Raw genomic sequence first — 14,587 nt, 5'->3', positions numbered from 1 at the left:
ATTATGATTCAATTGAAGTATAATTTTGACAAATGTAAATTTTTATATTAATTCTATATAATTATATTCACTTCTTACGTCACAGCAATATATACCTGTTATTTCATTGAGAATTCCTATAAAATAAAATATTTGATTATTTGACATGTAAAATCAGAATTTTGAAGAAATATTAAACTATTTCAATTGATATATATATTTGAAAAACACATCATTGTATTGGAGAAGTATTGCGGCAATCAATTGTCATCTGTTATTGACTTTATTATCCTCATACAATATTAAATTACATTTTGAGAAATGATTTTCAAGATTACGTGTAAAATCGTATTCGGCCATAAGTCCATAACAAACAACGAGTGGGCAATGTTGTCATTTCGTCGGAACCAGTTTCAGAAAACTCGGACCGTGACATTCACTTACCCTTCTCTCCCCTCCCTCACTTGCTTCAGTTTCATTCCTGCCGAGTAACTGTTGATGTCATTGAGAAGATGAGAGTATTTAGGAGTCAGGGAGGCTGCGTGGCGATCCGTACACTCTCTCCTTCGTCTTCAATCAACCGCTACTCTCACGCTCACGGCTCTGCTCCCGGCCCCGCTGCTTCAGGTACTTACTTTATCAATACCATGCTCATTTGATGCTTCTAAAAACCTCTACGATCTATTAAGATTCAAAACCCTTATTATCGTTGTTCATATACTCCATCTTCATGTTCTGGCTAGTAAGTTGGATCGGCTGCTCTTTGTTATTACTTTCGATTTTGTATAGGATGTATGATGTTCTTCGTCGTTTTGGCTTCTGAAATTTTGAGTTATTCTTTTCAGCCTTAATTGATAATAAAAAAGATTAGATTTTTAGTTTTTTTTTTTCATTTTAGAGGCATTATCCCATCAAATCTGGTGCATTTGGTTCGTCATATTCATGGTGTTCGTTTCTGTTTTCGGAAGCTAAGAGTGTGAATGCTGTTGAATTTTGTACGAGTTTTTTTTCCCTTTATTATTTTTTAAAAAGGAAACAGAAAATCTGTAATGGATAATTTGATATGTGTTGGATATGAATCAACCAGGCCGTAATATCTTCTTTCTCGTTTCTGTACTCTGTGCCTGTGCCGGATTTGTCTCGACCAACGGTCTCTGTAAAGTTCAGGTCAATCACTGGCCATCCATCCATATTACGTGGGCCCACTTCATGATCGACGGTCTGCATTTGGACTTGCTGTCCGGTGCATCGAATATTTAGCATAAAATAAGTGCATCATGAATAATGAAGTAACCGATTCACGTAATATAATAGCGACCCTCATAGGTCCCCTTGTCTGTCTTTACGTGAAATAAATAAATGCCTTAAGTTTTGTTCGGAAAATGGAAATGAAAAGCTCCGCTGTTTTTGATGTGGATATTGCAGCCCTGGTTTCTTATCTAATAGATAGGTTCCTTAGGCGTATAATAATATCCATTAAAAAGCAAAATGATAAGCGCACTTCATGTTGACTGACCATTGACCTTTTTTTATATTGTTTCACATGCTGCTATTATTTTATTAATAATAAATCGGTTTTTTACTAATTTAAAATCAATTTTTCATTTTCAGTAATTTAGATTGAAAAGTTTTCCCCTTTTCGATCATGAAAACGATGCAAGATTTTTTCTTTTCCTTTTTAACTCATTTTATAAATGGAGGGGGTGATGTTCGGCTAACTCAGCTAGATGTTATAATTCACTCTCGTCTTTCGCAATTCGTCACACAGTCTCCACCTGAGCGCGTGGTTTCATGGTTTCCAACCAAACTGGATCAAGCGCTCACATGGATTCCATATGGCATATGTTCGCATGTGGTCGGAATGGGGTCCCAATCTCCCAGCTAAGCGCGTGTCCGAAAACTTTTTTACATTCTGTTTGTCGGACGCATCAAGACAGACAGTACAGAACTGTTCTGTGCTTCAAATCAATTACCAGCTGACTCTGTCTCCCGATCTCCGCCCCGTCGATCATGGACGTATAATCATGTTCAATTAATGCGTATGATCGTATGGACCAGAGCTTGTCGTGTATTGGGCTTCGATCATACCTTCGATGGTCCCACTACTGTGTAATTAATTGATGTGATTGCTTCCTTTCCCATAAAATGGTATGTTTCATTACAAAATCAGAATCGGGGACATGTTTATCTTCTGTGGTCTGAGCAGCACCTGAACATGTCTTGAGGAAGCTTAACAATTAGTAGTGGTTGCTCATACTAACTCAATGATATGAAATGCTTTGGAGTAGTTAGTGGGCGAGGTGGCTAAAAGATTGTCTTGTTGAAGTTGAATTGGTTTTGGTTGCGTTTGAGTTCTTTTTGAGTTTTTGCTATTGAAGAATGTAAATGAATTTTAGTAACTAGATTGTAGTGTAATGACAAAAAACTTAAATAAGGACCACCCAAATGGCTAATGTGTGCAGATGATGCTACTTGTGGGACGCCTACCTGGATTGGTAAGGGCTTGACGTGTGTTTGTTTCAAGAGAAAGGGAACTTATGAGCGGATTTGCATTAACTTGACTCCCCAACAGGCAAGTCTCTCATGTTAATGAAGATGGAAGGCATGCATTGCTACTCGCTTTAGTTTTATTTGGCCTTAATGCCTTATTACTTCAGTTTTGGTACTTGGACGGGTTGATATTATAAAATACTTACCAACATTGTTTCTAAGGATTGCTGCTCTGTTTTGCGGTATCCTTGATTTTTTTTCCCAAGGTAGGTATGCAATATGTTCACGACATTATTTTGAAAATTTCCAGGAAGAAAGACTGAGAAGGTTGAAGCACCGAATGAAGGTTTACTTTGATGCCTCCAGGCCCGATCACCAGGTGTGTTAATGTGCACATTTCTTGAAAGGTGTATGTTTTTCTAGACTACTCATGCTAGGGAGATGCAACTTCAAAGTGGGGGTGTGTGTGTGTGTGCGTGCCTGTATTTTCCTCTCATTTTAAGCAATTCATGTATCTGGAATTTTCATGACATCAGGAAGCTTTGAGAGCATTGTGGGCCGCCACATACCCTGATCGGGAGCTCCATGGCTTAATATCTGATCAATGGAAAGAAATGGGATGGCAAGGAAAAGATCCATCTACTGATTTCAGGTTCTTGTACCTTATCATGCTGCTTATCTTTTCCTCTATGATTTCTTGGCATATTGTTTTCTTCTATATCGGTAGCTCAAGACAATTTGCCTGATAAACAGAGGAGCAGGATTCATTTCTCTGGAGAACCTATTGTTCTTTGCCAAGACATTTTCGGTGAGATTCGGAGTGTTCAGTTTACTTAGGACATGGAATGTTATAGTTTTATTCGAATTTGCCAGCACAGAATTAACTGTGCGATTTATATGTTTTGGTTCACTGTTGCAGACATCATTTCAGCGTTTACTAAGAAAGCAAGGAGGTAAGCGTGCTGCCTGGGAGTATCCCTTTGCTGTTGCTGGTGTAAACATCACATTCATGCTCATGCAAATGCTTGACCTTGAGGCTAGTAAGTGGAAATTAAGGATCTTTTTCCCTTAGAATTTGGATTAACAAATCAGGAGTGATCAAGCGCAATTTGAGAAACTCTATGCTCTCTCTAAATCTTAAACTGAACTTAATCTGCTAGAAAATGTAGAAGCACCGACTCTGATCTTTTTTTAAGCCAAAAGTTTGTTACACTTAGAACACATTGCTAATGCAGGCTGTCTTTTCTTTTGCAGCAAAACCTAGGACATTTGTCAGATCAGTTTTCTTGCAGATGTTGTCAGGTAGGAGCCTCCATGATATTGTCATGGTCAAGCATTGCTGAATCTACTGTCAATTTTACATTAAATAAATTGGTCTGTTGTCATTTGCGACAGCTTTAGTTATTCTTAAACGTGTTGTTTCAGACAATGAGTGGGCCTTTGATTTGCTTTATTGTGTGGCTTTTGTGGTTATGGACAAGCAATGGCTTGAGAGAAATGCTACTTACATGGAGTTCAATGTAAGAATACATCTTCTCTTTTCGTAATTGATGCTTTCCAAATCATTTCTACTTGTACTATATGCCAATCTGTGAAATCATATGCTTCAAGTTTCTGATGAAATTCTGCATTTTCTACAACAGGATGTTTTGAAATCAACTCGAGCTCAGCTGGAGAGGGAACTTCTCATGGATGATGTTCTGCAGATTGAAGAGATGCCTTCTTACAGTCTGCTCAGTTAGCAATAACCAACTAAAATTTCTGGACAGTTTCTGAATATAATTTTTTAACTTCGCAAACTTGTAAAATCCTTGCTCTGTCTCTCACCTAGTAAGTGAATGTGAATCCATAGTCTTTCAGTTCTGAATACACATAGCAGTTCCTGCTGGAGGATTCTGTCAAAATCGAACACCGCTTTTCTATTTTAGAATTGTATGGAGGGGTTGGGGATACCAAAAGACTCAAATTTATCAGAAATTCTTTAGTAGTTTATTGGGTTTATGAGATTCCACTTCAGAAATTGTAAATCGAGGCTCAGGTTCTACTCCTTTCTTTTCCTCCTACAATTTTTTTTTCTTCATTTTTTGTTATTTTGGCCATCTTATGTGTCACATTGCAGCCGAGATGTCATTTTGATTAAATAAACGAAGGGAAGAGTTTTAAATTTCAGCTTTGGATAAGGAACTTTCATACGACTTTTTCGAAACAATTTTCATCCTTGTTGATGCTCCAAGTCCGTATGGCTTTCAATGAACAGTCTCCAATACAACCTTTTTTTAATTTCCGATTGATTATTAATAATTAATCACATAGTATAACAGCATGGAAAGTCCTTCTAGAATCTCTTTTCGAATACGTTATGCCTTGTCCGAGAATACAAATGAGGGATTACTGACCAGTGTGCGTGGATAGAAATATCAAACAGTCTGTTACATCATGACCGTCATTATTGAACTGGATGTCCTTTCTGATAGGGTATCAAGAACCTGGGCAAAATATTGTTCTAAGTTGTAACTAGAAATGTTGTACTAATTGAATCTTTTCTTTTTTTTTCAGGTTTCTTCTAGCAGTCAATCCTATAATAATAATTTTTTTTTTTTTTGAGCAACTAAATATACATGAGCAGAACAATCCAGTACAAATAAATGAGCAATACAGCAGACATATTGTTAGAAAAAGATTGATGATGTTGTAAAACACTTGAAAGCTTTTTTGATTGGGAAATAATGCAGTGCCGACAAAGAAAATTAAGAAGCCAAAACACTATTACAAGAAGATATCCTGAAACTGAAAGGAGGAAATGGCTTTTAAGTCACACGATTGCCTCTTCGTCCTTTTGCAGCAATATCCTAATTGGTTCAACTCCTTAAACTCGAAGTCCCCAGAGAACAAAAAAAAAAAAAAAAAAGATTGTGATTCAACTATCAAACAAATCATGGATTGTGCATTAATTCAGCAAACGCTGGTAGCTGGCGAGAAAAGGAGAGCAAGACTGAGTGGTGGGAATGCAGACCCACTATTATGATACCTACAAATGAACCTCAATTGGGTAAACTGAAGTTTGCAAAGGCTGCAGGTCTCAAAAGCGCACATCTCAGCCTCCCTGTGTAACTTTCACAACCCTCAGCTATTGCCTTCAGCAAACTTATGCAAACAGATTATCATCTAATTGATCTCTATATGGTTCAGTAATTAGCAGAGAAACCGTAATACAGCATCTTTCTTTTCTTGATTCTTGATACCAGATCTCGAAGAAGAACTGGGTGTTTTCAAAGCAAAATTTTACACCCGTAGCATTAAACAGAAGACACTTGCAGCGCCTTGCGGGAATGAAATCCTCATGAGCACATGCATATGCATTTAACACTGTATACCGTATATCAATTATCGAGACAAGGAGTAGTGATATTCTTAACACGATGAACAGAAAAGGCAGAATCTGCGAGTCAGCTGAGACACATAATTACTCGAGAAAACATTGCCGATTCAACATGATTTTGAAGGCAGATTATCAGAAAATCAGATGGAAAAAAAATTTGGACCATTTCTCGATTTGTGCGTGTCATCCTTGCGCAGGGGCCATGCTAATCTTCTCTGTATCGTTCCAATTTTATCGGATGTCTCCGAAGAGACGATAGCACATTCTGCTCCTGTACATATTAAGACTCGGAGGGAAGGGTAACTAAACAATGTGGGATTTAGTTCGATTTGGATGACACACTTGAATATTTGACGTCATGCTGATAAGATCCGACGTTGGGCCCTTGGGTGCTATAATAAGTACTTTTTAACATTGGATTGGGATTTGGGCTCTTATCGAAAATTAAAAAGAGTTTGGACTATTGGCACCGTCTATTCTCTTCATGCAATTCTTTTTTTAGTTATATTTATTTTATTTCTGAAAATATATATATATTTTAAATACACGTCTAATTTTTCATTTAATTTTCTTATTGTTAAAAAATCAAAGTTGTAATGTGATAATTTTTTTATTTCTTTTGCAATCTTATTATTATCCAAAAAACAAATTAAAAGGTTTTTTTGAGTGAAGAATTTTTTTAATGTTAACCACTAGCTTAAATTACTTATATTTTAAATTATAATTTGAAAGCAATCTTAAGTACAAAAGATATTTAATCAATAAGAAATATGAAAAAATTAATAAATTATTCTATATTTATGATACTTCTTTTAGTTAGATAGGAAGAAACAGGTAGATAATTGAAAAAAAAAATGTGTTTAATTCTAAATTGCGATTAGTGATTTTATTCGAGTGGGCTCTATGAGAAAAATGAACGGGTGCCAATAGTTTGATTCAACCCAAAAAGTTACCAAGTCCACTTGCTGCCGAAGTTGGGTTCTTCAATGTCCACGATCATATGGAATTCTGTTCATTTAACTATAGTATAATGCATAGAAAATAATAATAGATTATGTAAAGTCTTATTGTGTGCACATGAAAAAGCGCAAAGAACAAACTAGTAATCATATGTCAGCGTCGTTCAAATGATCGTGTATGGTCAGAATTGAACAATTATATATTTTTTTATTAACACCAGTAATAAAAATCATAATATGTAAACAACACAAACTGTTGCTTGATAATTTTCTGCCACATCCTCAAGTGCCAATTCTGCTTTGCTTATGAACACGAGCCCTAGATCCTACTTTCCTTTTTGCCGTCTTTATCTGGGTAAACTGCAAAGTACAAGCAAGTATTAAAGTAATAATACTTAGCTTAATTCATTCTTTATGGTTTATGTTATGATTGGGTCCTTTGACACTCTTGGTATCTTATTCTCCCTCCCTCAAAACCAAACATCAAAGTCTTAAATAAAGGATTTACGATAAAGAAAGTTACTACTTTTAATTCTAATCCAATTCTGACTAAAAAGGTGTGTGAGGTAAGAGTGCATTGTTGAAAATGATTCAGTAGCTTTTCCTCAATCACATAATTATGATGTCCAATGGAATTGGATCCCAAACCTTATCAACACTAACCTCTCCCACTTTTTATAGAAACAAAAATTTAGTAATCATTTTTTGTCTTGCATTGATCCTCGGCTTAGATATCACACAATCAAAAATATTAATGATGATTAATTAGATATTTGTAAGACATTTGAAGAATAATGATCATGACCCAAAAACAAAAGATGAAAAATAAATCTCAGGAGGAACTGGGAAAAGAATCTCATGATCAATGATTATTACTGCACATCAAAACTGAGGGATCATATCAGATGGCCCAGATTTTCGTGCATTGGCCCATCACCCAAGTACTAATGATATTATTTTGCAGCCGGACCAATCATGAAAAGCAAAGGCTTGTACAGATTCCATAGCTTTAATAAAATGATATATAGAAAAGATTTTCCCTTGGGGCCATATACAGGCTGCTTAGGAATCAAGTCACTATTGAAGGCTTATATAGGACATTGCCTGTTATATACTCATCTAAGGCACAAATGTAATGAAAAATAAGTTGTATTTCCATGAAAAAGATGCTCTAACTTCACATCTAAAAAATAAAAAATAAAAAAGGGAAAAATGTATTTATTCAATTTATGAAAATCTATTAGTTGGAGAGTGAAAGCCAGAACCTGGATGACCCTTGAACCCAAAGCTTCAGAATTACCAAACTCTGCCAGCCTTGTCTTTTAAGCAAAACTCACAACCAAAGCTCGCAGCACTTTCACATTCCCCTTTACTCTCTTTCTTTCTCAAAGTACTCGGTTGCGTGGCAATGTACTCAAACACAAAGCTTCCACTTTCGAGTTGTCCAAGTATCTCAGCTAAAGCTCCTACATTCTAGTACGCTAGTTCGAAGGAGCCAACAGATGGCTTCCTTCCAATCACCAATCACGATGCGAAGCTCTGCGTTACTGGAAACCTCATGCGGATATTTACTCCAAGAATTGCAGGCAAGAGCTACAAATATTTTCATTTTCTTTGCTTTCCATTTGAATGTAAAAATGGCTTTAAATGTTTATATTTTGTTTAACTGATGTTGTATTGGAGTAGATGATTTGGGATGAAGTGGGAGAGGATCAGTTTGAAAGAGAGAAGGTTCTACTAGATTTAGAACAAGAGTGTTTAGATGTATACAGGAGAAAAGTTGACCGGGCAAACATATCGAGAGCTCGCTTGCATCAGGAGCTGGCAGAATCCGAAGCCGAATTCACCCACCTCCTTCTGTCACTTGGTGAACGATCACTCCCTGGACGGGTACCTTATCCATCAATCTCTGTTCAGTAGGAAAGCACTCATTAAACTGTGCATGTGATTTAAATTAATAGTACATTTTGAAGAGCGGACAGATTCAGTATTCTGGAATCACTTAACAATGCGTGAACATGAAAAGAATAATGCACGACTGTGCTGAACAAAATGCAAAAATAAATTTGTCCGGGAAACATTACATATCCATTGAATTTCGTCATTTTGACCAGAAATTTTCTCTACCGGTCTCAAGATTAGGCCAATCATATGCCCCTAATCCTGACAATAACTTGTTCCATGAAAATCTATTAACTAGTGACTTGAAAAATGGAGATATATAGTCCTCCTATACAGAGAATCTAATTATCTTGAACGATAAAATCCCTGCATATGTTGACTCGTTCTTGGCTGCAGCCAGAGAAAATGACAGGAACTCTGAAGGAGCAGCTCGATTCAATCACTCCAGCTTTGAGGGAGATGCGATTGAGGAAAGAAGAGAGGGTGAACCAATTCCGAGCCGTACAGGCACAGATTCAGAAAATTTCTGCAGAAATAGCCGGTCTTTCAGAATATGACGACTCTTCGACAAACGTCATTGTGAACGAGAATGATCTTTCACTGAAGAAACTGGAGGAATACCAAATTGAGCTACAAGGACTCCATAATGAGAAGGTACTATAAAATTCCTTCAGATTTATTTTTTAGGAGACTGCGAACTATTCCATAGACTGACGAGTATTATAATTGTTTGTTTCTCTCTTTTGTCGATTTCAAAGAACGACAGGCTCCAGAGGGTAGAAAAATACATAGATGCAGTGCGTAGTCTGTCTGCAACACTTGGGATGGAGTCTTCCATGATCATAACAAAAGTTCACCCCAGCTTGAGTGAATTGTTTGGAATATCCAAGAACATTAGTGACAACATTTTGGCAAAACTCAATAGTACTGTGGAATCTCTCGAAGAAGAAAAGAAGAAGCGCCTCGAGAAGGTGAAATTTTATTACATCATGCCATCCTTCTTTTGAGTAAACATGGCTGCATGGAGCTCGTTCTTGGATCTGTGCAAAACATTCACCATTACTACTCTAGTACTCTGCCTTTGTATTATGTAGTTCTAAAAATTTCACAATGACAAATAAAACAAGAAAGATGTCTAAACCTTAATCATGACAAGAACCATGTACAAGTAAAACGGTTCTGAGTGGTTAATTTCTATATCTGCTGCAATAACTTGCTTTCATTTTTACTTTAAAAATATTGTTCGCTAGTTGGATCAACCACCTGGATGACGAAATCTTTTATTTTTGATGGAGTCAACCTTGCAGCTTCACCAGCTTGGCAAAGCACTGACGAACTTGTGGAATCTTATGGGCACTCCCTATAATGATCGCAGAAAGTTTTCCCATGTTACCAGTTTACTATCTGTGTCATCAGCAGAAGTATCAGAGTCTGGAAGTCTTACCCACAATATAATCGAGCAGGTTAGTACATATGATTCACAATTCTTCAAACTACTAGAACACAGTAGACAACGCAAATTATTCATAATTTTTTCAAGTTCCAACTACACATAATATTTGTTCAAATTGTTTCAAGGCTGAGGCTGAAGTCAAGCGATTGGATCAGTTGAAAGCAAGCAAGATGCAAGAGCTTTTCCTGAAGAAACAGAAGGAGCTAGAGGATATCTGCAATAACTCACACATGGAGATTCCTTCTCAATCAGAGATGGACAAAATAACAAACCTTCTAAACTCTGGTGGGGAAGAAATTTCTCTGTTTTAAGGTGCTTCTATTGCTTAATCTAGTGTGACCTACAAACTGACTTGAATATACAAAAGGGGAGATTGATCATGCTGATCTCCTCACGAGCATGGATGAACAGATATCAAGGGCAAAGGAAGAAGCATCTAGCAGGAAGGTTATAATGGAGAAGGTCGAAAGGTGGATGTTGGCACGTGATGAGGAGCGCTGGCTAGAAGAATATAGCATGGTATAATCCCACAGCCATTCATCTACATGATTATTTGACTCCGTCTTTAATGCATCTCTTCACGTTCCCTCCTTCATGCATTTCCACAGGATGAGAATCGATACTCAGTTAGCAGAGGTGCTCACAGAAACCTGAGGCGTGCCGAAAGGGCGCGGGTAACAGTCAAGAAAATTCCAGGTAACATGCGAAAGATTCTCAATATTAGAAATTTATGTACATTTGGAAGCAGGAACTTCTGAATGGCCTACTTGTTTTGACTAATCATTTCAAACAAAAGAATAATAAAAGCTGCAGGATTGACTATATGCAGAAATTACTCTGGATAACCTATTATATGGAAAATTAACCAAGAAAACTGATAAACAATATTAATGAATCAAAAAGCCTCTGTTTTTGAAATTTTCTATCACACTACACTATGACCAACCTGATAATATCTTTGTCTTACATATCTGTTCATATTTACTCACTGTTTTGATGCAGCTTTGGTGGATTCACTCTTTGCAATGACTAAAAGTTGGGAAGAAGAAAGAAAGAAAGTTTTCTTGTATGATGAGGTAAGATAACATATTGCCAGCATATATTGATATAAACACCAATCTGCATGAAGTATCTGCTGAAATGCAAATGGAAATATAAGATTGAAGTTTTCCTAAGCCACAAAGGCTGAAGCCTGAAGGTCAGAAACAGTAATAAGAATATAAATTCAGAATATTAGACGAATTAATGGCAATTAACTGCTTTGTCTGAACTGCAGATCCTGTTTACTAAGTACTAGTGCATTTTTACTTTTCAAATTTTCTTCAAATAATTTTTCGTTAGGATAGAACTGCTAAAATGGAGCCGAACACCCAACCTCCATTTCTATAATGCCCTTAACATCATGCTCTCCGTCCTAAAAGCTCCATAAACTAGTATAGGTCCAACTAAACTATGTAAAGGACTAAATGGTCCATGAAATAGTACACAAATTCAATACCCAACTAATTTCTGTAAAAGAACCTTAGTTATTAAAAATTATCTATGTTTTGAACCCTGCCTTCATGTACAGGCCACGATGCAGGCATCACCAAGACTGTCTTTTCCTTTGTTACTTATTATCAACATCGGTTGTAGATTGAGCATTTAAGTACATTAGTTGAAAAGCGTGTTTGCGCTAACTGAAAAATAAAGCTTTTTCGTCAATGAAAGCTGCTATGTTGATGCATTACAAATATTGCTTCTGACAAATGTAATTATTACACAATAATATCAAACTGCAAACTCTTTTTGCATGTATAGAACTAGTCATTTAATCTGATGAAGTTATTATTTAAACTTAAACAGAGGATAATGCTTCTCGTAGAGAAAACTTCAAGTCATCAGTATCCAAAATTGCAGTTCGTATCAAAGTCCGACAGTTTGATGTCTCAACGAGATTAAATTTCTTCCATATGATGGTCTTATACTTGCATTTTACCTATTTTTCGCTCAAGCATTTCTTAGCTAATCAGTTGACGGGAATCAACATCTGTGGTCATCCAGGTACCACTGTTGGCAATGTTGGAAGAGTATAATATGGCAAGACAAGAAAGGGAGGAGGAGAAGCAAAGACAAAGGGTTAGAATTTATTGACATGCAATGGCAAAGAATCTCATGTATTCTCTAGCCAAGTTTAATCAAAATTTGGCCTTTCTCACAGGAAAAGAAGAAGGTGCAGAGCCAAGTGGTAGTTGAGCAAGAAAATGTCTTTGGGTCCAGACCGGGCAGCAGCAATCGGCGTATTCCTAACAGAAGCTTGAATGGAAGCTTTAGCAATGCAATTCCTTTAAATAGGAGGATTTCGATGGGCATCCAACAACTGGGAACATACAGCATCAATTCAGCAACCCAAGGCATATCCTTTATTAAGGAAGGAAGGAAAGTGCAGGAACAAAAGAAGTTTGCTCGATTTGGCCATGCTTCTCATTTTAAAGATGAAACAGCTTCAGTGGTATCAACATTTTCAGGCCCTTTATCTCCTTGAATTTACAGTCAGATTTGGTGAATCTTCACATCTGATGAAATCATAAAGCAGAAGTAAATAGAGAAACCTTGTTCTCTGAGAAAATATAGTATATCATAAGGAAGAATAAATCCAGTTTGCATGTCAGTCAAGGAAGTATTAGCGTATCTGTGTTTTGAATTTGTGTAATAGACTCAGTAGGCGTTCTAGAACCTCGAGCCAATCGTGATTACGAGAAAAAATAAAAGGTTTCAGAGTCTTTGAATTCTTATTTTACCACTGCAGATGTACACAGTGCAGGTAGTTCTACAGATTAGCTAATTGCTCAGAAGGTATTATAAAGCATGTTTGGTAACCCACAATCGTCAGTTTTATTATTGATGGATTGAGTTAATGACCAACAAACTGATTAGAAACTGTGTCAACTTTGAAACAGAACACATTCTGCAGTTAATTGTACACTTGTACTGCCCTCGGCAGCACATGGTTTCATAAAGAAAGAAACCATGTCATCTCTATGAATCATGTGCCCTCGGCAGCACATGACGATCATATAATTGGGGGAAACAAAAAAGGAAAAGAAGCCAATAACTTGAGCAACTGCACAGCTCCGTTCAACTGCAGCAGCCCAAATGCCCAAATGCATCTTTCTTCGTATGGATGCTACGATTCTCACCGCTTACAATGCCCCAATCTCGAGCATATCTGCATCTCTTCTTATGGGCTTTATGCTTTACAAATAAAAAATTGTAACAAAAATGAATTTGCAAAAGTAATAGAATCAAACCCCAGATCTATAATCGATTGATTACAATAATACTATTATTGAAGCCCTCGCCGCAATTATTTGATTTATGCCTCCTATAATATCAAACAAATTTAATTCAACAATCATCGGTATGAGCATAAACTGTGACAAAATGCAAACACAAGAACTAATCATAAATTAATCCAAAAGGAAACCAAAACATAAAGGAAGAAGATTCATCTTAAATACAAAACTACATGTTCATTTTTAATTAATTGATTGCATAAAAGCCGCAAAACGAAGGACTTATTTTATTGTCCAGTACAATAATCAATCAAAAACCTAATCATCCTCGATCTCAACTGGAACTTCATTTTCCGGTTTGTGAAAGAAACGGTCGATCCGGCGAGTCCCGACCGGCAACGGTTTTTCCACGGCAGGACGAGAACGCGCCTTCCCAGTAGCGGGGCGATCCAGAGACTGAATCGGCAGGGGGAGCGAGTCGAGAAGGAAGTCGCTTGTCGGCCGGTGCCTTTTGACGGCGACTCTCATGTCTCCCAGTTTTATAGTCTTTCGCTTCTTCTCGATTGCGGCTTCGGCCGATTTTTCGGCGAGGAATCGCAGGAACAGCTCGGTGGATCGCGAGACTACGAAGAGGGCCTCTGAGGTCACCTTATTGATGTCTTCGTCGAGTTTCATGATTTTCTTGACCCGGCCAACGGGAAATTCGGGCCGGGTTGTCTCCGTGTTTTGTTCTTCTGCTTCTTCAGCCATTGATGGATGGTAAGATCGCTTTTGGAGATATGAGAAGAAAAATTAGGGGACAGAGGATGTTGAATTTAGATTTTCTGTTTTGGCGGGAAAGTGCGGGGGTTGCGGGATTTTTCACGTTTCAGATGAGTCGGGTGCTTCTTCTTCTTGCAACTGTCGTTGGGGTACAAGTTTGCGCGCCAACAGAGATGATTCCCGCGCCAAAAGGGACGGATTGTCTTCCTTTTATTATTATTATTTTTTATTTTTTTTTCTGTCGTAACGCATTGGAAGTTAGAGATGGTAAAATACTAGACTCGGGCCGGACTTGGCAAAACCTGAGCCCAGCCGGACAATATTTTTATTGGGTAATTTTTAAAAACCTCTCCTGAGGTTTGGGTTTGTTGCAAGTAGATGGCGAGAA

General features: G+C 37.2%; 3 protein-coding genes and 1 non-coding gene across 4 annotated transcripts; 2 read left to right on the top strand and 2 right to left on the bottom strand.

The window, feature by feature from the left end:
- Positions 1-394: 394 nt before the first annotated feature.
- LOC18043236 (ELMO domain-containing protein C) lies at positions 395-4,587 on the top strand. The gene is made up of 9 exons (XM_006437981.2): positions 395-606; positions 2,442-2,551; positions 2,780-2,848; positions 3,006-3,121; positions 3,223-3,277; positions 3,389-3,509; positions 3,724-3,771; positions 3,895-3,989; positions 4,113-4,587. Exons 1-9 carry the CDS (start codon positions 492-494, stop codon positions 4,209-4,211), a joined length of 828 nt encoding a protein of 275 aa, XP_006438044.1. The 5' UTR covers positions 395-491; the 3' UTR covers positions 4,212-4,587.
- A 1,412-nt stretch (positions 4,588-5,999) lies between these two features.
- LOC112099418 lies at positions 6,000-6,102 on the bottom strand. The gene has a single exon (XR_002906222.1). It is a non-coding gene; the product is annotated as a U6 spliceosomal RNA (small nuclear RNA).
- Positions 6,103-8,132: 2,030 nt separating this feature from the next.
- Positions 8,133-13,019, top strand: LOC18043235 (65-kDa microtubule-associated protein 8). The gene is made up of 11 exons (XM_006437976.2): positions 8,133-8,393; positions 8,494-8,697; positions 9,106-9,363; positions 9,468-9,680; positions 10,017-10,172; positions 10,288-10,447; positions 10,530-10,681; positions 10,771-10,858; positions 11,165-11,238; positions 12,206-12,280; positions 12,363-13,019. The coding sequence occupies exons 1-11, from the start codon at positions 8,310-8,312 to the stop codon at positions 12,684-12,686; spliced, it is 1,788 nt and encodes a 595-aa protein (XP_006438039.1). The 5' UTR covers positions 8,133-8,309; the 3' UTR covers positions 12,687-13,019.
- A 686-nt stretch (positions 13,020-13,705) lies between these two features.
- On the bottom strand, positions 13,706-14,395 carry LOC18043234 (nuclear transcription factor Y subunit C-6). The gene has a single exon (XM_006437975.2). The coding sequence runs from the start codon at positions 14,185-14,187 to the stop codon at positions 13,756-13,758; it is 432 nt and encodes a 143-aa protein (XP_006438038.1). The 5' UTR covers positions 14,188-14,395; the 3' UTR covers positions 13,706-13,755.
- Between the last annotated feature and the right edge of the window lie 192 nt (positions 14,396-14,587).

The sequence above is a fragment of the Citrus clementina genome, unplaced genomic scaffold (assembly GCF_000493195.1).
Source record: "Citrus clementina cultivar Clemenules unplaced genomic scaffold, Citrus_clementina_v1.0 scaffold_4, whole genome shotgun sequence".
NCBI classification, from domain to species: Eukaryota; Viridiplantae; Streptophyta; class Magnoliopsida; order Sapindales; family Rutaceae; genus Citrus; species Citrus x clementina.
This window is presented reverse-complemented; position numbering and strand designations above follow the sequence as displayed.